Raw genomic sequence first — 22,623 nt, forward strand, 5'->3', positions numbered from 1 at the left:
GCCTAATGGCGGGGAGGGTCGGGGGCGGACACGTGCCTGGCTGTGCTGTCAGTGGCATTGTGCCATGTATAAGCTATAGCAAAACAAAACGAGTCTTTCTTTCATTGTGCCGCTTCATGCACTTCTGCTTTGGTTTGTTCCTGATGCCACCCATCAGCTTGGGCATGCCTTGCCAAGTTCTCCATGGGGATATCCTATGGCACTTTTTGTTGTACATTTAATGGTCACATTTTGGATAAAATGACCTGCCTGTAACATAAATGCTGCATTTACAAGATCATCTTTCCCTCCAACTGGCTGCTTAAGGCTGGACAGAGAGGACAAAATGCCTGCACGCCCACACACCTGGGGTCCAGGGCCACAGATGCTTGCAGGTGGAAAATCCTGACAATATGGTGGACTGGAGTGACTGGAGTGGATGGGAGTGCAGAAACACTGGCCATTTATAGTTGGCTTGAGATCATTAGCCTTGCAGGACCAGAGCTGTTTCTAGGTGTTAGTAATGGCAGAGCTTAAGGAACTAAATTCGGAAAAGACAATATATTTTAAAGCATTTTCAGATACCTTTACTAAAAATATTATTTATGGACTATATCACATTAATTAAAATGCTTTATTATAAATATTACATGAGAGACATATGTAAATTTTTTAATTTGTGTAAGGTTAAGAGGGATACCAAAATCACGATGTTGTGGGGGTTTTTTAATGACTCATAAGAGCTCAAGAAACAGCAATAAGCGGCCACACTGTTAGGATAATTTTTCCTAACCTTTAGATGTTGAGCTGTGAGAATATGAAGATCCCATTGCACTTTTAGGAGGGAACTCTAGCATGAATTTAATGAGGTGTGTTGCTCCAAGTCTAGGTCCTTTTTGTTACCTAATTTCTATTAAGCTGTGTCATTATAAATATGCTAAGCTTAAATAAATATGCTTTTCTTCTTTCCTCTGATATCTCTGTCACTGAAAATAACAGCTAGCAGTGTTTTGGGGTTTTTTTGCTTCTTCCTATTTTGCTATCCTTTTTCCCTGTAAAATTTTAAAGTTTATACTTGGAACGTCATGGCAATGTACTTATAAAGAGGGAAGGACAAAAAAAAAAAAGTGTAGGAAAGAAAACTTCATAATTGTTACAAAACTTTAAAACTGCAGTTAACGGTGAAGAGCGAAACAGCATGGAAATAGTTGTTTGAATGCTGAAGAATTCCACATAGTCTGATTTTGAAAATCGAACTGACTTTTTTAAAAATTCAAATTACATCCAAAGCTGAAAAACATGCTTTGGCAGTTTTTACCAGGTTTTTTTTGTCCTCTCAGCTCTACTTCTGATGATGTAAGTTTTATACCACTAACTGTATTTCACAATTTGAAGCTATCCCTGAAGATACAAACTCCTTCACAGAAATGTACACTGCCTGTTATAATCTCTTTCAGCTTGAAATACAGCAGAATAAAACGCACTTTTATTGCAGAAGTTCTTTCTGCCAGAGAGGTCCATGCAGGAGCGCTCACAAAAGCCAGCTGTGGCTGGTGGTTTGTACAAATCCTGGGAAGTGGAGTTTTCAGCCAGCACAGGAGTGAAGGGGCACTTAATTACATGGTTGATAACTTCTTTTAGAGAAGTGAATTCCTCAAGTTCATTTGCTGAAGGGCTCCAAGTACAGACCGAGCATGAAAATACATGTCCCCAAATTACTCATGGGGTTGCTCCTACGCGCGATTACTAGAACCCTTTTCATTCTCAATTTTGCTAATGAACAAGATGGGCTTCTTTCTTCGGTTTGAAGCATCAAGCCTTCATCTACTCTTACAATTAACATGGAAAAAAGAATTTTCAACACTGTATGTTTTTCATTTTCTATTGGATTATCAGTGTGATGATGCTGAAAATGGAGGCTCGGGCTATGGCTATGGTGTGTGGGCTGGGGGGGGCAGTAATTGCTGCATTGCTGTTGTGAATTCAGAATTCAGTATTTTCACTTCTCCCTGGCAAGAGGCAAATTTATCATGTGATCCTTGTTCCAAAGGTACAAAAAACTGTAGCAAAAAATGTGGTAGCGTAATGGGGATAAAAGAGCCTTGTAGCCCTCAGTTTTTATGCTTTCAAAGTTTTAGAATTTTGTTTTGTTGTGGCTCCTCGGGCAAAAGGGGAAGGGAAGGTTCATACCTGAAAGCACAGTGAAGACAGCAGCAAAGGCATTTAGCTTGAGCCCATCTATCACACTGCTTGAATGAAAGAGCTCGAGGCACATAAGGCTGAATCCGACGACTAACAGCATGATGTATAACACCTCGGATACTACTGATAACCACAGGACACCTGCAATGCACAAGAGCAGCAACCAGTCACTTATTTGGTAAATACTTTCAAGAGGTTGAAGTTGGTAAAAAATAATTAGGAAATCAGGAATATCTAGGAGTAACTGCATTCAGAAAGTTTAAATTTAGGAGTGGCTGTGTGGGCTGGGGGGGGCAGTAATTGCTGCATTGCTGTTGTGAATTCAGGCCTATGTATTTTCACTTCTCCCTGGCAAGAGGCAAATTTATCATGTGATCCTTGTTCCAAAGGTACAAAAAACTGTAGCAAAAAATGTGGTAGCGTAATGGGGATAAAAGAGCCTTGTAGCCCTCAGTTTTTATGCTTTCAAAGTTTTAGAATTTTGTTTTGTTGTGGCTCCTCGGGCAAAAGGGGAAGGGAAGGTTCATACCTGAAAGCACAGTGAAGACAGCAGCAAAGGCATTTAGCTTGAGCCCATCTATCACACTGCTTGAATGAAAGAGCTCGAGGCACATAAGGCTGAATCCGACGACTAACAGCATGATGTATAACACCTCGGATACTACTGATAACCACAGGACACCTGCAATGCACAAGAGCAGCAACCAGTCACTTATTTGGTAAATACTTTCAAGAGGTTGAAGTTGGTAAAAAATAATTAGGAAATCAGGAATATCTAGGAGTAACTGCATTCAGAAAGTTTAAATTTAGCAAACCACTACCCAAACTCTGAAAAATAGAAAAAGCGGTGAATGAAGATGTAAAGATCGGCAGGGTGGTAAAGATACTGCAGAAAGAACAGGCTGTTTCCTAAGATCTCAGCTTGGCTAAAGAATCTCTTTGGGTATATCTAGAACATCTTGGCTCCTCTGGCCCAAACCATAGGACAGAGAATCCATTTTCCCTCCCTGTGTCATGGTTTAGATGAGCAGAATCTAGCACACACGGTGGTGATGGCACGTAATACCTTACAGTATATGGGCTGGTGGGAGATGAACAGGCTTGGATACATCTTTTTCACAAGGCTGTTCAAAGAAAATGTTTTCAGTCCAGGTTTTAAAATGCTTATCATAGAATAGCGATGGGCCTGTTATTACAAACCGGTGTCCTGCAGAATGACTGTTCTGATTTGGGATGTTTGGATCCACCGCACAGATCTCTGCTGCTGGGACTAATACGAAAACTGCCAGAATACCGGTGGGGTGGAGCCAGTTATTTATAACATACTCAGTTGAAGAGCTGCAGATACAAAATTTGGTCTGCCTTCTGTTTTCTCAACCCCTAAGTACAATCCCTCAGGTGAAGGGCAGAGTTGATGTGCCCCGTTTGACCCTAAGTGCCCTCGTCTTTTAAATAACTCCAGGGATGGGGACTCCACCACCCACCACCACCACTAAACCATGTCCCTAAGTGCCTCATCTACTCGTCTTCGTCTTAACTCCAGGGATGGGGACTCCACCACTTCTCAACCCCTAAGTACAATCCCTCAGGTGAAGGGCAGAGTTGATGTGCCCTGTTTGACCCGCACGTTCTGCAGGACTTTGGGGTTGTGCACAGGTAAGTGGGTCTGGCAGCATTTGGTAGTGGCCGACAGACCGATTCAGCCGCTGTAGATGTTACAGTTGGAAATTTCAGCACAAAGCCTCTAGCAGGATCTGCTGAGTCTTTTAAAGTCACCAAGCCATGGGGTAAATCTGAGAGGATGGTAACAGATGATAATATTGAGTCCCTGCCAGATTTCCAATCGCTGTTTCAGCACGAGAATATGCTAGAATTCGTCAGTACATTTGCTAACCTGATTGCTAGAGAATTCACCTGGAAACAATGAGCAGTGATGGAAAATTTCAGCCTAAGCAGTTGAAACATGGAAAGTTAAGCATCTGAAGACAATGGCTTATATTAGAAAATGTTAGCTGTAACCATAGAGACTGCTACGGGCTTCACTTATATTAATACATTCTCTCCTCACTGTAAGAACACGTGTGATAATGCCTATAGTTCAGCTTATCAAACCAGATATGCAGTCTCACTTTTATCAAATATTTGAGTGTCCTCTTAGTGACAGGGATGATCCCAGCTCACATTTTGTCTGGGAACTTGTCTTTATAATTGCAGCTAATTAATATGTGCTATTCGTTGTTGCCGCCTTATCAGACCTTTTGAGTTTTTAAACAATACTACAGAGATAGTAATAAATAAACCTTCTAATTTCTCACAGTGACTGTATATGTAATATTGCATCTATCAGCAGCAAACAGGTGTTTATCTCACTCCTATTAGTCAACTTGGTATCAGGGCAACTGTCACACTTTCCCAAAAAGAAATATGAGTGAGAGACAGCAAGGGTGTTGTTCTGCGATGCGGCAGGATTAAGAAGGGATTTTGCCTCATTTTTCTCACAAACAGAAGTTTCTATGACAAGAGAATGATGAAATGGTTTGAGTTGGAAAGAATTAGATTGTGTAAACCTGACCTACAAACTGAGACAGCAGAGAGCACTAACGAACGAGTTTGGATTGATAAATGTCTCAGCCCAAACTTGAAAGAGTAATATACAACAAATCTGCCCAGATCTTAATTGCCATTTCAACTCCTGAGGGCACTCACTGCTGGTATCTACACACAAGGGCAGTGCTGTAGTGGTGACTGCAGTTCAAGGCTGTGGTGTGGCTTTGTCCTCTAATTCCTTGGGTGAACAACTGGCTGAAGGGTCGGGCTCAAAGAGCTGTAGTCAATGGGGTAACATCAGGCTGGTGACCAGTCACTAGTGGTGCTCCCCAGGGCTCAGTTTTAGGGCTGGTGCTCTTCAGTGTTTTTATCAATGACGTGGACATATGAGTTGAGTGCAGGCTAAGAGTTTGCTGATGATACTAAATTAAGAGGGGACATTGACTTCCACGAGAGTAAAGAGACCTTAGGGAGACATCTTGGTAGATTTGAGTGCTGGGAAATCACCAACCGTATGAAATTTAACATGGGCAAATGCTGGATTCTGCACCTGGGATAGTGTAATCCTGGATGTACATATAGAATGGGGGACAAGAGGCTGGAGTGCAACTCTGCAGAAAGGGATCTGGGGGTTCGGTTGATGGCCTCAGGGTTCAGGTGATGAACATCAACCGTATACAGGTTTTATCTATTGCCCACCTATGAAACAGTGCTTGAAGCTGGATGCTGTAGACACAAGCGTATTGTGCTTGAGAAATAACAGGAAGCTGAAGAGATACACATATGTCTCTATGGGAGGTTCCAGGTTAACATGTCCAGAAGGCAAGTGAGGGGATACTGCTAGAGGCAGCCTTGTGCACATTCAGAGTGACAGAAGGGCTCTGGGAGGTGAGGGTGGAGGGCATGGGTGCCCAGCTGGTGTTCTTTATCCTGCTGGTGAAGCAGAAAGGCACAGGAGGAAGGAACACCTGACTGTGTGGCTGGTGTCACAGGGAGTGATTTGGCTTCTCTAACCACAGGGCCCTCTGTGAGGAACAAGGACTGCTGGGAGGAATGGGATCCACCTGGTCAAATGGGACAAGAGTGGTTTTGCCAACAGGATAACCTTGCAAGGAGATCTCCAAACCTGATAAGCTGCAGAAGGCTTTTCATAATTTGAAGAGCTGTAAGGGCATGGGGCACAGTGAGGAAGTGTCAGGGGGCTGAAGCACATGATGTACAAGGTAAGGCAGAGAGAGCTTCACCTTCTCATCCTGTAGAAGAGAAGGCAAAGGTCTTGCTGTCTACAGCTACCTAATGGAAGGATATAGAGGACAGAGCCAGACTCTTAGAGCTAAACAGGGGTAGGATAAGACAAAATTTGCAACATCAGAAATTCCAGACTGAGTTGAGCAAAAAGGTGGTCAAACATTGGAAGAGGGGCCCAGTGAGGCTGTGGGATCTCTGTCCTTCGACACATTCAAATCTCCACTGGACGTGGCCCTGAGCAGCTGGATCTAATGGACATGCTTTCAGCAGAGGCTTGGACCAACGTCTCCAGAGGCCCCTTCCACCCTAAATCATTCTATGATTTTTTAATTGCACAGTCGCTAGGTCTAATGTGCTGGGGGAGCAGCTGGAGGGAGAAAGTTAGCTGGGGTAGGGATAACTGGAGTAGAAACAGAGTTGAACTATGGCTCTGATGAACAGCTCAATGAGACATGAGTTTTGCTGTCCTGTGAAACCTTTTTCCAATGAGACACAAAGACTGGGTGAGTTTCCCATGGAAGGCATAGGCAATTCTTTCTTCTTTTTTGAGCCCTGTTCCTATCTTGAAAGGAACTCTATGTCTAACTCATGTCTTATTTCATGGTGTACACCGAATATCTGCTCTGTGCCTTTTTAAAATGCATTTAATGTGGGGGAAGGTAGGTCACACATGCAGTGTTTGCAAAGTTCTGAGTATGTCCTGTCCTGCCTGCTTTGATTTTGAATTTCATCTCAAATAATAACATCCAGAAAATGCAAGCTATATCTGGATTTTGCATCTTCCTGTGGCTGCCAGAAGCAGAACAGTTGATTCAGGTTATTAATTCAGGAGACAGTGTCTTTCTGTTCTGTGCTGACAGTGAAGTGATCTCCCACTGCTGTTCTCTCGACATGAGATTCATGAGGCAGTCACTTGGCATCACTTACTTCCACTTACAATCTCTTACAGCCTCCTTCCTGCGAAGTAGAGAGCTCCTCCTCTTCAGGAGACCTCAGTCATTCCAGGTGACAGGGAAGAAGCTCTCCAGAGGATTTTTCTCTTTCCCTATCTTCTCTGCTGTCACCTTTTCTGTCTGTCTTAGTTCCCACCAGCCTGTGTCCTCTGCTCCAGGCGTTTGTCTGGCCTAACTCAGCTTTTGCGAAAAAATCTCTCCTTCAGAAGTGTCAGCACTTGATTCATTTGGAGACTCCTACCTGGATGGCCTGTATCTGAGGGTCTGTATTCCTATAAATCACCAGCTTTGTCTCATTTTTTGGTTTTCGTCCTGTTTATGCTTTTTCCTTGCCTGTTCATCAAACTGACTGTTACATGTGCAGAGAAGGTGCTGTGGGTTTGTGTACAGAGCTCAGCTGGGATGCGCCTGTTATGCCAAGGACATTCCTTGTTAATACAGAAAAATTTCAGGTTCTGACCTGCCTCCTCCTCACTATGTGCAGCGTTTGTCAGATGGTGTGTCATCCCTGCTCACCCTGTAGGAAATAATGTTGCGACATTGTGGCAGCAATACGAGACCTCCTAGGAAAGGAGAATCTTTTACTTTAAAACAAAACTAAATCAAAACTGATTTCTCTTACACTCCCATACACACATTCTCACAAGCACGAGTACGTGCAAGGAGTCCATCCAGCACGCAAGCACCAAGACACATGTATTCAGTCACTCTTCCCAGGATTCCCTGAAATAATATCGAGGATGCCAGCTGTTGAGTCCTCCTCATGTTTTCTGGGCTTTTTTGTAGGTTATACACAAAAATGAGCTAGGTTTGCATGTTCATTTTTGTCCTGGCTAGGAGCTGACAGTGATCTGTCTTGCTGTTCTGTCACATCTCTGTTACACATCATGATTTACTTGTCCTGTTATCTCCCAGCCTGGTGTCTGAGAACCTGCAGGTAGATGGGCACTAGGATCTTGATGACCCACTAATCTTGGTACCATCAACACCTGCTATTCTAACACGCCTTAACCTGCCGTTTTTCACTCTGGTGCTTCTACACCAACCAGTCTATCACATCCTCGACAGTGTTCCTGACAATGATAGAGATATTTTTGCGTACTGTGGGCCACTTTGAATCTTTGCTCCTGCCCCACAGATATTATGCAGGTGGGATTGTTCTGAAGTTGAACACCAGAGACTGTGGAGCTGTTCCTGAAGGTAAAGGGGTCACCATCTTCAGGACAACCTCCTTGCAAAGCGAAAGCACTGGAAGTACAGGACCTGGGCTGAGCTGCTCACCTGGAACTTGAGATGGCAAAGCCATCACCAAAAATTTTCACCTAAGTCAACTTACATCATAGGACTCCTACCTCAGAAAGAATCATAAAATCTTTCTATCATCTGATCTCAAGACAGATTGCACTCTATGTGATCACCAGCTTTGCCTAAAATGTGAAAACATAGCCCTGCTGAAAGCACATTTTTCATCTGTCCTTCTGTCATTGTCCAGAGATTCTGATTTCACAAGATCAGTAAATTAGCTGGGACATTACTGAACTTCTTTGTGTCTGTGAGCTATTGTTATTTCTTCAACAATGTGTTAACAGATTGTCTTCTCTGTGGAGTTCATGGTGAAAAGCACCAGTGCCACCTGCTCATGGACTTAGCCACTGAATCAGTATTGTTTCATGCCAAGGAACCATTGTTTCATTTTCCAGCAACCCCAAGTGAAGTGAACATACTCTTCACTGTGACTGAAAAGATGACTTACCGACATGATCGCTGAAGTTTTAGGAACTCAAGTACATCATGAACCATCTGACAAGATCAGTCCCTTCCATTTCTGTCAGGCAGTGGAGGGCAGCATCAACATTTTGAAAGAAGATTCATAGATACTGAGTGCATTTCTGCAAAACTGGTGATCATGTTAAGTGCATCTGCCAGAGATAATGTGTTAACAAAAGGATGTTGCAGACAATTCTGCATGAATGAAACAAACTGAATATTTTTCTGACAGTGAGGTAAAGAAGCTTTACCTCAGCCTGCAATGAGTCTCAGGGCTCAAAAGTTCTTCACAAAACTTGAATTTATTTCAAGTCAGCCCTGATCACCAGGGAAGGCACTGTAAATGAACACGCTATTACCTCTCACCAAGGAGCACTCTGAGTCAGGAATCTCCAATGCTGACTTTCCTTTGAAATAGGAATTCTGAGAAAAGTCATAGAAATTCTGCTTAGAAGAACTCGAGGCATCATACCACATTTCAGTGAATTCCTGATTAAGGAATCCAAAGAACAGTGTGATTAATGACTTCCAGGAGTCTGGAGCTGATTTTGACTCTTTGATATCTAAGTTAAGAAGTATAAATGTGAAACTGGGGTAACTGCTGTTGTTGTCATAGATTATTCTGTTGGTTTGCATCTGGCCTTTTCCCTTTGGAGTAAGAAAAACTAAGGGCAATTCACAATACCCTGAGCGAAAATACATATCAAAACATCAAGTATTCTTTGTTCAAATCCACTGCAATTTCCTGTCACAAAAAAGCAACAGTTGCGCACTCCAATTTTTCTGTGAGTGTGCTCTGGTTAAACTGACCTCAAGAATGTCAAGAAATGACTGACTGACACAACTGACACGCACTTCTGTGCTCTTTCCCCACAACATGCAAAGATGATTCTTAGTTGTCTTCTGCTGCATTATTAAAGCCATCGTCAGATTTATTAGCAATTTGGACTGAAATACCAAGAACATGGATACCATCTGAACGAGGTTTTGTGAAGGATGATAAAGGAGCATTTGCTGCTGTTTCTGAAACCACAGAATTCCATAATTTCAATTGCTGTTGTGCTTCTGAGATTAATACAGCCAACAAACCAGTTCTAGAGAGCTGAAATACACATCTATACCTCCTACCACCTACATCCACATGCAGCCATGGAGTTTTATGCTAAATATGTATTATTGTGAACTTGTTGGCAAATCAGAAAAGTTGTGTTTTGGTGCCAGCTCAGTATGCCAACAGTTTCTGATGCCAGATTGTGAGGTCCTATCTCCAGATGAAATAACGATATTGAAATCCCCTCCTGGCCGCTTCTCCGGGCTGGTCAGGTCATGAAAATGACTGTCAAAGATCCAATATAAGTACATGTTCTCAAGGCAACACTGAAGAGGTGGCCAACAGAGAAATTGCTGTTAGAGTTCAAAGCATTTTTAATCCATAAACATGAGCTGTTTTCTCGTAAAGGATCTCTTCTGGGAAAATCATATTGCTATTCCTGAAGGAGATTGCTGAGTCATGTTAACTATGTTATATGCAGCATAGGCAGGAATTGTGTGCATGAAAATGTTAGTCATGCATTTTGGCTAGTGGCTTGGAAATTATGCCAGCATAAAAAAAACCCATAAATGAATGTATTACCTGCCAAGCTATGTGACGCTGCCTGCTGAAAGCCCCAGCGTTCCCTGAGCAATGCCCAAGAAGCAGTAGTCCAGAGTCTGTATTGATTTCTGAGGGCCCTTTCAGACAGAAAATGAGCTTCCTAACTGGGGTAAACTCATATTCAGAATGCCTCAGTGGGATTTCATCCTCCTTAGAAACACCTACTGCCTCAGTCTCTGCTCCCTGCTGAAGATCTGTGGTTGCTGCTTACCAGCCCTTCTAATAGCAGAACTGCCCTCCTGGCCAATGAGCTCAAGGATCTGACCAAAGCAGCCTCATTTGAACTGTCACACTGTGCCATGCTGTCCCTGAGCAAGTAATCAGACTGGACAATGGTGCAGAGAGCCAAAGAGATCTTGAAAAGGTTTATACTTGCCAGGTTCCTCATAAATCAGCGTTACACATCTGCTCTGATAGTCAGCCTCTCTAAGCTGCGATGAGACGTCATCTCAAGTCACTCCTCTGTCAATTCAACCTTGAGAAATTCTGATACAAGCAAGTAAAGCCTTTGGGTTTTTTTTCTACATCACACTTCATCATATGACAAAAAACGTCTATATGCTAGAAACAGTGGCGCTGAGCAATGTGTGCCTCTAAATAACTATTGAGATTATCGCACCTGACTGAGATGAAATCCGGAGCACTGCACTAGAAGGACAAGCTGGGTGCTGCATTGTTGAGCAGCTGAAGACACATCAGTGTCCAAGCAACACTGTCCTGGAGAGTGTGCAATCTTCTTACCTCCTCATTGGCATTGCTGCTAGCCCCAGACACTGATACTGTTACTTGAGAAGAAAGTGTTCGTTAGCCCATGGTTCAGTCGTTGTCCCCGAGACCCCTGAACTGCTGAACAACACAGGGAAACCACAAAAGGCTGTGACAGTCAACTAGACAGATGTCATCCAACATAGGAGGAAAAGAACCATGTATGAGGGCAAAACTTGATTTTGGGTGGTGTGAATTTATGCAGAGTCTGTATTGATTTCTGAGGGCCCTTTCAGACAGAAAATGAGCTTCCTAACTGGGGTAAACTCATATTCAGAATGCCTCAGTGGGATTTCATCCTCCTTAGAAACACCTACTGCCTCATACATGGTTCTTTTCCTCCTATGTTGGATGACATCTGTCTAGTTGACTGTCACAGCCTTTTGTGGTTTCAGGTGTTGTTCCTTTGTGCAAAAATATTTCATTATTCTTCTTGCTCTCCGTGCATGCTGCAGCAGCCAGGGAGATGGGGGAGTTGCCACCCTTGTTCATGTTACCAGCAACAAAAAGTTATGCTCACTTGCCTTTGACAGCCTTAGGTCTGTATGTCCTGCTTTATGAACATAACGCTTGCATTGGAGATGGGGGGCAGAGCACCTGTGTACTAGATGGGAATGTAACAAACCAACCTTCTCCTTCGTTTGTTTTTTGATGATGAAACTCTAAATCCTCTCTGTAAGGTACCGTGTTAGACCTAAACAGTGTGTGAGGGACCCAGAACATATTCTTCTTAGTGACTGAAAGATTGGGGGCAGGCCCTTGTTGTCACCCTCCTGGGAGAGGGAGCAGAGATTGCTGTGGGAAGAGTGAGCGTAACGGTCCTCTTGCACTTCCCTATTCCTTATCGAGATCTAGTTCTCAGAAAGATGCTGGCCATCCATAGCCTGTAGCACCCACGATGGTCTGCAACATCAGGGAAAATCGAGTTATTTCTTTAATGATTCCAGAGCTAGTAGCGTGATGCTGCAGCATACTGGCAGCTGCAAAACACGTAGTAGGTGCTGGTTTTTACGGTGACTGCTCCGTAGACCCAACGGGTGTTTGGTTTTCTTGCACTGCTGATTTTTAAGATGTTCTGTTTACCTATGTAGAATGGCATTTTCTCTGCATTTTTGGTCCTGCCTGCTTTGTTCCTCCTGGTCTGTATTTGCTCTCCCTATGTTTCTTGTCTCTGGCTGTCATTGCTCTGCTTTTCCAGACTTACCCGCTCTGTTGGAACTGACACCTGGGTCTCACTTTAGTCTCTCCTCTTCACATTCCGTGCAAGAGAAGAGGGAGGAAAAATATACAAATGGGTACACATTGAGAAATGTTGTGCATCTTGTGTGGGAAAAGCATCAAAGTAAGCTTAAAAGGGCCATGTAAATCTCACGCTTTCTCTTCCAGTTGCATTCTGTTGGTTTTAGTCATTTGCTCATCTCTGCTGCTCCAACACCGGGAATTACAAGCCAGAAATATTGGAGTGATCAATAAAAAATGGTGAAAGGAATAAACATTGAGCATGCTGTTGTGGCTGGCATAGGGACTCAGCTCTGAGCAGTCAGCCCATCTGTTGGTTAATGCAGTCTCATAATATCAGACCATCTGCCTGCTCCTCTTGTGCTGCGGTGTAAAAAAACTGGGAGGAGGGAAGTAGATCACAAAGCTATGAGAGATGTTCCTCCAAAACAAAGTAAGCTTCATGATCCTAAAAGCCATCGGAGATACCTAAAACTATCTGTTATCGTAAAACAACAAAGACAGTCAAGATAGATGAAGAGCCAGCACCCAGACAAGAGACTGCAGTTTGCAAAACATGAGAGACCGTATGATAAACACAATCACCAGAAACTGCATAGGTGAGAGAAGAAATGACGGCTGCTTTGATTCTGTTTAGCTTTAGTTCTTCATTGGTTTCTTTATTTTGAAAGGTGAGGTGGAGCTGTGAGCTAAATAAAATGACTCTCTTTTACATGATGATGTGTTTTCTATGACTTTTTATGGTTCTGACGTTGAGCTTGGTTCTGAATTTAATCCTGTGTATGGCACTGAGCAGACTGTGGAATATCTTTGTGCCTATATTCTTTTTTTCCTTGTGTGAACACAGTGGCGTAATATAGTGGAGAAGACCATGAAAAACACTCTCAAGCAGGACTATGCCGTATGCCTTAATCAATATATTTGGGCTAAATGGAGCTACGGTGCAGGGTCTGTGGTGTACTCCCATCCTCAGCACTGGGCTGAGAAGTGAATTATGTTCAGACCTTGTGGCTAGCATTCCCCACAGCAGAGAATCAGTGTTCTCCATGCCCTTGGCATCACCAGCGTGAAAAGCAAGACTGTTGCTTCCTTTTAGGAATTAGGAATTTAGCTTGAATTCTGCTATCAAGCATGGCTTCATCTTTGTGTATCTAATTAGCTTTTAAAAATAACTTCAATGATTCATAATAGACGTGTAAGAAAACACAGATAAAATGTTAGTAACACATTTTTTTCCTGCATACTTAATCATAACTCTCCTAACACAAGTGCACAGGTACTTGTCTGTGTGGGTATGTATATACCCCATTGCAGATATGTAAAGAATAATGTAAGCAGAATACGAAATGTTCAAGAAGACAATGGGGACTGTTTTGGAAAGCGTACAATGCTTGTGGGAGACCCAGTCACATTTCTTTTCACTGGATGCAGGTCTCTAAGTGGTCCTTTTAGACAATCTATCCTCTTTTTTTCTTCTCAGGAACAGCTACCCAGTACACAAAAAAGGACGTTTGCTTTTTAACTTGGCTGTTACGAGCTTCATTTGTCTCTTTTCCAACCTGAAATCTGTTCTATGTTTTCCTTCTCATAACAAAAAGTATTCCCTCTCTTTCACCATAACTGTCAAACCCTCCTCTCTAAGTTTTATCATAACTTTTTTGAGCTGGGGCTGGCAGGGGAGCGATGAGAAGTGCACACAGAGTGCTGCGGGTGGGTACATCATGAATACATGTGGTGGCATGGTGGTTTTTTTGTTTTGTTCTTCATTTCCTACAACGTTCTTAATATTTCTTTTCATCTTTTCTTAATCTCTGCAGAGCAGTGAATTAATGTTTTCATAGAAGTGTCTGTCATTTCTTCAAGAACTCTATCCTGAGGGGTAAAAGCTAATTCAGAACCCATCACTATATATGTAAAGGTAGGATTACTCTTCACGTTCACCACTTTGCATTTATCAACACTGAATATTGTCTGCTATTTTCAGTCACTCAGTGACTGAGAAAGAAAGATTTGTGAATAGTTTAGATGCCTGTAGTATATCTAGTATCTTTAAAGTTTTCACTCTCCATTTGTCCCTTTAGCTGAACCTTTTAGTATGTTTTAATCAGCTCTTGTTTTTCTTGCGTTCCCTTCTTCACAACTTCTTTTTAACTTCTGCAATGATGCTGAATTTGTCTGTGTTAGTCAGCACAGATACGAGGTATCTCTTACTAACATTTTGAACCAAGTCCCCTACACCACTCAGAAATAAATCAAGAGTTACAAGTTTCCCAGCTAATTTCTCCATGCTCATAAAGTTTATTCAAATTTTAGTCTCTACATCATACCGAGCGTGACATTTTCTCAGTCTATGCATGGGGTTTTGAAGTCCACTCCTGTTTTGTTTTCTGTCCTTATATATTCTCTGATATCAAGTTTAACCCTGCTACTGTAAGCTGCCCCAATGAGTGATCACTAATATAATTCTCTATTTTTAATCTGAGCATGGAATCCATCCACAGAGATTGTGTTGCTCATTCATGACATTACCTTGTTATTATGATTCAGCTTTCGTACATGACATCAGCTTTGTCTTTCAGTGTAATCAGTACCAAGATGTTATTGTCCCACTAATTATCTTTCTCTTATCAAATTTCTGGTACACCTATTATGTCAGTATCCATTACAGTCAGGCATCTAGTTTCTCTTGTCATTAATTGCTATTGTAGTGCTGGCTTAGAAGCATGTATATATTTGGCTCAGCTTTCTCTTTTTCCATGCTGTGTTTAGGTGAGACTTTATTTGTTTATTTGCTGTTTGCCATGTACTATCTTAGTTTTGCCAGCTACTTTTTAGACAATACAGAATTTTTATTGCTTCATCTCTACAGGATGCTTCATCATGAGCTGTGTAGAGGACATGCAGAAGGCATCTCCTACCTCTGCCAGTACAGTCTCTAATTTAAAAAGTCCCCTGTAACATTTTGGACTGTTAAATGCTCACTAGCAATGAGCATTTTCCTTCTGCAAGGTTTTGCCTTGCCTCAACCTCCATGGTCTCTAAAAAGTCTTGTTTATTTTATGCATGTGATTTTCCCTATAAATAGGTAGAAAGCAATGCAATATAGGCAGTTGCTGATGACCTGCTGCTTTGCCATTCATTGTGGGTATTATTCCATAGATATCACAGCTGAAGCAAGTGGGGTCCTACAGAGCACTAGAGTAACTTAGATCAGATTGTACCATACCTGCAAGGAGTTTGTCCTGTGAATCCTGTCCTATGTTGGTGTGGCCATCTCTAAATTTTGAGCCAACGCTGACCTTTGAGCCTGTTCCTGAAGCAACTTCCCAACAGGACTCCTCAGGCCAGAGCACCTCATTTCAGTATGTGCTGCAGGCACTGCAGGTGTTCGGAAAGTGCCTGAGTCACAGCCCCAGTGAACACCATCCCGAAAACTCTTGGGGGCACCACATTTCCTGCAAGCCCTCGCTCTTCCCCAGCAAAGTTATTCCAGCACCAATGCTGCTTCCAACTGATTTCCACTGTATATACCCCAGCCTTCACTAACACAAGGAGTTCGGCTGGTCATGACTGCTCATCCTCTGGCTCTCTGTGTCACTGTGGTTGACAGCTGACATTTATGCATTTATAGAAGGATGCGGGAGTTCGAATCCCTACACAGTTCTAGGCAGGGAGAGGAGCAGACCTGTGTATGTATATAGTTGTGGTGTTATGCTAGTCAGTGAAGTCATTTATCAGATCATTTGATGGGACATATTGCTACCTTTTGCTTTCCATTGTGGTGCCACGGTTTCCAGATATAACGTTTGGCCTTGGTTTCTTCCTTTTGAATGTAACCTCCAAGGCCTCTTGGAAGTCCTCTTGGGCACAGATTTGAAGCAATGGGAAAGGGGAGCTAGAAGGTGCACCCAAAAAGTGTGATGAGAGGAGGGTGGTGGAGTGTGTCTCAGCCAGAGTGCTCTGGATGGGCACTGCACCAGGGAGCTTGACCAAAAGCTGATTTAGCAAGGTTTTCAACAGCCCAAAGGGGGAGGAAAGGCTGCAAGCTGCATTCAGAAATGGACCAAGTAGCTGAAAACTGAGTGTACTTTGCAGTGTAATGCATAAGCATCCCTCACTAAACAGGTTACCCTTTTCTTCCACCAAGTAGCTGAAAACTGAGTACTTTGCGGCGTAATGCATAAGCGTCCCTCACTAAACAGGTTACCCTTTTCTTCTTTGGACATCAAAATACTCAGCAGGAACAAAACTTGGATTAAGTTTTGCGGAGAAGGTCCCAGGAGCAATTCAGAACTCGAAGATCAGGTCCAGCCTACTGTGGCAGTTTCCTTCCAACTCCTTTTGGAAATACTTGCTATCTCACTACTCACATCTGCAATGAAAATTAGAAAATAGCACACTTCATGGGACCCAAAAACATCTGCTCTGTGAGAGCCCATTAAAAGTCCTGACCAATGTAACCAGGTATTGCCCTATCATCCTTTATCGATAGTGAATGGAAACTGTCATAAGAAATATTTGTGGACACAGAAATTTTTTTTTTCTAATTATTATCTACCATCACCAAGCTGATTTTGTTAAGCAGATTTGGCACTAACAACCAGCAATAGGTAATAAATTCAATGTTAGGCTTACAAGGCTCTGACAGATTGTTGGCAGCTACCTTAAATGCAGGGAAGAGCTCTCGTAGTGTGGGTTGGAAATGCTTATTTATACCATACTGTGGGTCTGTTTGCCCCAAATTTTGCTGCCTCCTTTTAGTAGATGTCATTGGTGCGGTATATGGAAAGGGTATGATAGCTGATCAGAAATATAGTATCCAGCTACACTAGAGATCAGCACAAATGGATTAAAGATAGGAAGCTCAAGCTTAAGTTATTACTTCTTTACAGTAAGAGTAAGAAACATTTTCATTTATGAATGCAAGATTTGTGGTAAAAATGTAGCTAGGCCTCACCATAGATGGTTTATTTTACTGTGAATATTTCAGTGATTAGCTTTTCTATGCTAAGAAGGTTTTAAATATTATGCAGAGGTTTTATACTGACTTGCTGTTAACTGGTGAGGGACTGTAGAAGAGACTGGCTACACAACTAGACTAAGTTTGTTCTTAGGCTTCCTTTTAGCATGCCTTAAAAGTGGAAGGTGATGTGGTCAGGGGTATTTCAACAGCCTGTATTTAGCTTAGAAATTGGTTAGATAGAGGTCTTCTTTGAATCAAGGAAAACCAACTGAAAAGAAAACTTTAGAAAGCCTGAGTGCTCAGTTGCAGTAACAGAGCACGTACACATGAGACGTTTTAGATAATCGAAACCTTGAACAACCACGTTTTAGTGGTAAGTGATGCTAAGAATGAGTACAGAAACTGAATAAGCTGAAGTCTCATTGCACAGATAAGTTTAGTCCAAAAATTCCCAGTTACACAATGGACTGTGAAAACCGCAATATATTTGTATAACGGAGCTCCACTTTTTATATTCAATGCATTTTATCATATCTCATTTACTTGGAAGAAGAATCAAGAATCTGTCCCAGCACCGGGTGTAACTGAGTAGTTGACAAGCCTATGACCATTAAAGTCAATGCTGAGTGAGGGAATGAAGAAATTAAAGGAGTAGGAAGTTCCTTCTATCTGGAAAAGAGAAGAAAAGAAGTCAAGAAGTTGAATTCTGCAGCAAAAGTAAGTTGGGCATCGTTGAGACACAATTTTCTCTTCACTTGTGATGAAAGTACCTCTGGACAGTAGAAGACTGATGGTGAAACATTCAGATTAACTATGTTGCAGTGTCCAACTTGATCCTCAGTTGTTTATGAGTCAGATGGTCAGCACTTTCCATCTCTGACTGAGCATTCCCCTCTCTTTCTGTCAATATGCCTTACAACTCCATGGCAAGACTTCAGAAATAGTTTCTTTATACCACTACACCAAAAGACCCTTCCTTCCTCAAAAAGGAAAAATAGAATAGTCTAGAAATATACACTGACATCGTGCAGCAACTCTAAAATTCAATTTAAAAAAAATTGCTGACAGTGTTTCACACAACCAAAAGAAATACTTAAAGTAAAGCACTAAATGCTGTTTTGGAAAGTGTGTGGGTGATGCAACCAAGCATTATGCACCATTATGAACTTTCACAGAAAATGGATAAAGCACAAAAACATCCCATTGCCTTTATAACAGACACAATGTGCTTGTTCTGAGTCTGTCTCCTGAAGGTGTCATGCAATGCCCACTAGTCCTTGTACTGGGAAAGGCAGTGAACTACCATTCCCCAGGTTGCCTTTTCAGTTCCTCTTACATCTTTATCAATGTCCATATATCTCCTCTCACTTGTCTCTCCTTTGGGCTGAAGAGTCTTAGTCTTGTCCTTGTACAGAACCTTCCAGAACTCTGATTATCCTTGCTGCCATTCTGTGAGGTGGACTAAAAAGGACAAAATACCACACTGTATTTTATATAAGTCCAAGCACTCGGATATATACAGTCCTCATGTGACAGGATAGTCTCTGCTCTGTTCTGAAGTCCTTTCATATTTCTAACAGATAGATTGTTTTTGACCGCTGCTGAGTATGGAGCTAGTGGTTTCATAAGAACAGTTATGCCCCAAGGTCCCATTTGTGTGTGTAAGATTCAACTCAGAGCACATTAGTGGCAGTATTTCCCAGGATTGGTCTTCCCTTATGTGCATAATTTATTTAGGTTTACTTACAATGAATTTCACAGAGACTGTCTCTGTTACTATTTCTCTCACTGAAATACCCCACTGCTTTATTAATGGTAATGGCCCTTCTCTTTCAATTTGTCCAGCTGATCAACAATTCAGACAATCTAAGAACAATTGTTCCTTACACCACTTACCGCCTCTCTGTCAGACCTGATGAAGGTACCGTATGCCCAAAAGGTTTTGTGATTGCCTCAAGTGATCCAACAAAATATAGCGCTTCTTTGTACAAACATGAATTTTCATCTGTCCTTTGGATCCTCCAGAAGCCCATTGTCAGTGTGAAGGACACTGCGAGGCTCGTGCACCTCTTCCGCTGTGGGCAGAGCGCTCTGTCTTGAGCAGGGAGCAGGATGGGCTCAGCTGCCCAGTTTGTTAATTGAACTCTACCCATTTTTTCCCTGATAAATACTATTTTGAAATATGGGTTAAATTGCTATTGAGAATTTACAACTCCAGTATCAGGGTAAAGAAAACCTTTGCAGCCTGCCTCTTTCTGTGCACTTGAATATATTTTTTTTCCGAGGGTAAATCAAACAAACAAGCATCTACATGATTCCCTCTCACAAAGAGACATTTGATACTGTGACTGCAGTTTTCTGACCATAAATGACTTCATGGCCTGAGGAAACCATGTAGCATGTCCTTCCTCAGTAGAGGAAGAAGGAAAATGTCTGTATTACAATATAAATCTTTATTTTCTTGAAAAAAATTCAGCTGAATGAAGAGAAAATGCATCAGAGAAATGACAGATCTGCATAAACTGAGTAAATAGCTGTCTTAAACCCTTGGCATTTGTTTCACCTGCATCTATGCAATCCGGATGACATGTAGGTCCTTGTGTGCTTAGGAAGTAATGTTTCCCCTGGCACTGAAGTATGACAAGAAACAATACTGATGCAATTTGTAAAATGGGAAGAAGCCTTGACTGTATTGTCTTACCTTTTTCAGAAGCCGGGGCAAGGTCAATAAAACTTCGACATTTTTCACCTTTAAAAGAAAAGGATTATTTTAGGAGACAGAAGTTGATCGGTTTTCCTCTGCCTCCTCTTTCTGACTGGTGTTTCTGCCATCGCTCCCACCTGAGACTCTACAGGACGACTAAGTTGTCTCACACAGAGAGCAGACATTTACCTGTGCCTCCAGCCTGAACCAAAACCGCTATGCTCACAAGGCTGGGCTCTCCCTTAGGATTACAGTCCCTTAGTCAGGAGTATGAAATACAGTTAGTGAAGAAAATTGTTTTCTCTGATGGTTGGGTCCCTGTTTGGTCAGTGATGCTCTTTTCCGAGGCCGGGAACAGTGTTACACTCCAGATGGAGTGCAACTGGGAGGGCACAGGCCTCTGTCACCAACACTTTGCCCTCCTTCTTCTCGTCAGGACAATGCCGGTGCCCCACCAGGCTCTGACCGAACCTCCCAGTGCCAGGAAGCATTGCCATGGGCACAGATGTCTCAATAGATAGATGTGACACATGTGACTAGGACAGACAAAACCTGAAGCACAAAGCAAGCTGAGCAATTGCATAGCATTTAAAAAAAACGTTAAAAAAGCAGGCAAATGCCTTGCTATGACCATCACAGCCCTGTGCCACTCCCTCTGCTTTGTGGCTGCTGCATCTGTTTATCATTGTAAATCAAATTTTCTCTCTTTAGGACTCCACCTCCATTTTTGCAGACATTCTTGAGAAGTATATTGCTTCTGAGCAGGAAATGTATCTGTCTTAAGGGTGGATGTTTTGGCCTTTCTTTTTACTTCTTCAGGCAATCAGAGATTATAAAATAATCCCTCTGCTCTAGGTGCATCCATCCACCAAGCATATGTGTATCCTTCAACATGCTATGTTCCAAGGTGATCAATAGCCTGCCTGCCTCGAGGAATCAGAGCACAGCATGCCTGCCAGAGGTAATGGAGAAGAATCCGTTTTGCCCTTTAAGACTTTAATTGAGGCAAAGACAGCTTCAGGAAGGAGGTTTTTTTATTAGTTTTGCTCAATTTTAATTGCACAGTCAAAAGACTGGTTTAGGAAATGTGAGCCATTAAAAAAGAATAAACAGTGAAATGCTGCAGTGATGTTGAAGTCACTGTGTAATTTTTTCTTAGTTGTAATTAATTATATGTACAAACCAATATAAAATGTTAATCTTTCTGGTGTCTTTGTTGGCGGGATTGAGATAAACGTAACCATTCAAATGATAGCTGTGCTGAAATAACAATCTATAATTATAATGCTATTATTACCACATTTATTTATTTTTTGCAGTTTTTAAAACCTATGCTAAAAAATGTTGTGTACATAGTCTGCAGTCTGTTTGTCTATGTATAAGTTGCTATAAAAGAAAAGGTTCACCTGACATTGAAATGAACGTTTCAATATCTCCATGGCATGGGGAAGGACTTCTACTCTGTGAATCCAGGCACTGTCAAGAGGACAGTCAAGAAAAGGAAGTGACACTTGACTTATCAAAGCACCATCTCTGTTTCCAAAAAGGTAGGTAGGGCAGTCCATATCTGAACAGAAGGAATGTCAGATGAGTAAGTTATTCAGTTTTGGGGCAGACAGACTGAAAGATACCTGGTGGATCACAGAAATCACAGCATCCCAGAAGCGTTGTGTTGGCAGGACCCTGCAGGTCTGTTGTCCAGCCTCATGTTCAGAGCAGGACTATCGCTAATGCCTGATCAGGTCAGCTGTGACTTTGCCCAGCCAAATCTTGAAATACTTCAAGGATGATGGTACCCATTCTTTAGAGACTCCAAGGATGGAGTTTCTCCCCCCAGTCTGGTCCCTGGGCTACAGCACCCTTCTGGAGAAGTGTTTCCTTATGCCCAACCTGAACTGCTCTAGCTGCAATGTCAGCTTTGTAGTCATCCCTCCTTTATTTGCAGGGACATGAACAAGCCCATCTCCCTCACCTTCTTTTCACACATGGTGTACTTTAGGCCCCTCACCAAGAAATCGAGATAAATAACTGGACTATAAAAGATACTTGCTGTAAGTAGGAAGCATTCTCATCCAGAGACTCTGAGTTTTAGGGCATGAGGTGTGTCAGGAATGCAGTGACATAAAATCAAGGGAATACAGGGAGAGTGACCCTTAGATTTGAACTTGATATAAGCAGATTAAGCAGGATTTTTCATTCTAGCCATATGGATCTGTGGTTTGGTTTTGGTTTTTGTGGGCTTTTTTTCAGATGTAAGCCATTACTTTTATTGTAGTTTTATCTTAACCTGACTTCAAGCTAACTGGCTAGCACTGAGACATCTCTCACCTGTGGTTGCAGTGAATCTGAAGCCATATAAGCCATTTTCCTTTCCAGTAAGGAAACCTTTAACAAATACCTGACTCTCTAGCATGTTATCCCAAGACAAGCAAAGGGGAATGGTATTTGCTACTACAGTGTCCTGGTTTCGGCAGGGATAGAGTTAATTTCCTTCTTAGTAGCTGGTACAGTGCTGTGTTTTGGATTTAGGGTGAGAACAATGTTGATAACGCACCGATGTTTTAGTTGTTGCTAGGTAATGCTTACACTAGCCAAGGACTTT

At 42.1% G+C, this 22,623-nt stretch overlaps 1 protein-coding gene across 1 annotated transcript in view; it reads right to left on the reverse strand.

Annotated features, from left to right (window-relative positions):
- Positions 1-22,623, reverse strand: part of GSG1L (GSG1 like) — a 54,281-nt gene that overhangs the window by 14,500 nt on the left and 17,158 nt on the right. Inside the window, exons 2-3 of the mRNA XM_019471706.1 lie at positions 20,019-20,066; positions 2,711-2,863 (exon numbers count right to left, since the gene is read on the reverse strand). Of these exons, the coding sequence (XP_019327251.1) occupies positions 2,711-2,863; positions 20,019-20,066 (201 nt within the window). The remainder of the gene's footprint in view (positions 1-2,710; positions 2,864-20,018; positions 20,067-22,623) is intronic.

This window comes from Aptenodytes forsteri, unplaced genomic scaffold, assembly GCF_000699145.1.
Source record: "Aptenodytes forsteri isolate BGI_AS27 unplaced genomic scaffold, ASM69914v1 Scaffold26, whole genome shotgun sequence".
NCBI classification, from domain to species: Eukaryota; Metazoa; Chordata; class Aves; order Sphenisciformes; family Spheniscidae; genus Aptenodytes; species Aptenodytes forsteri.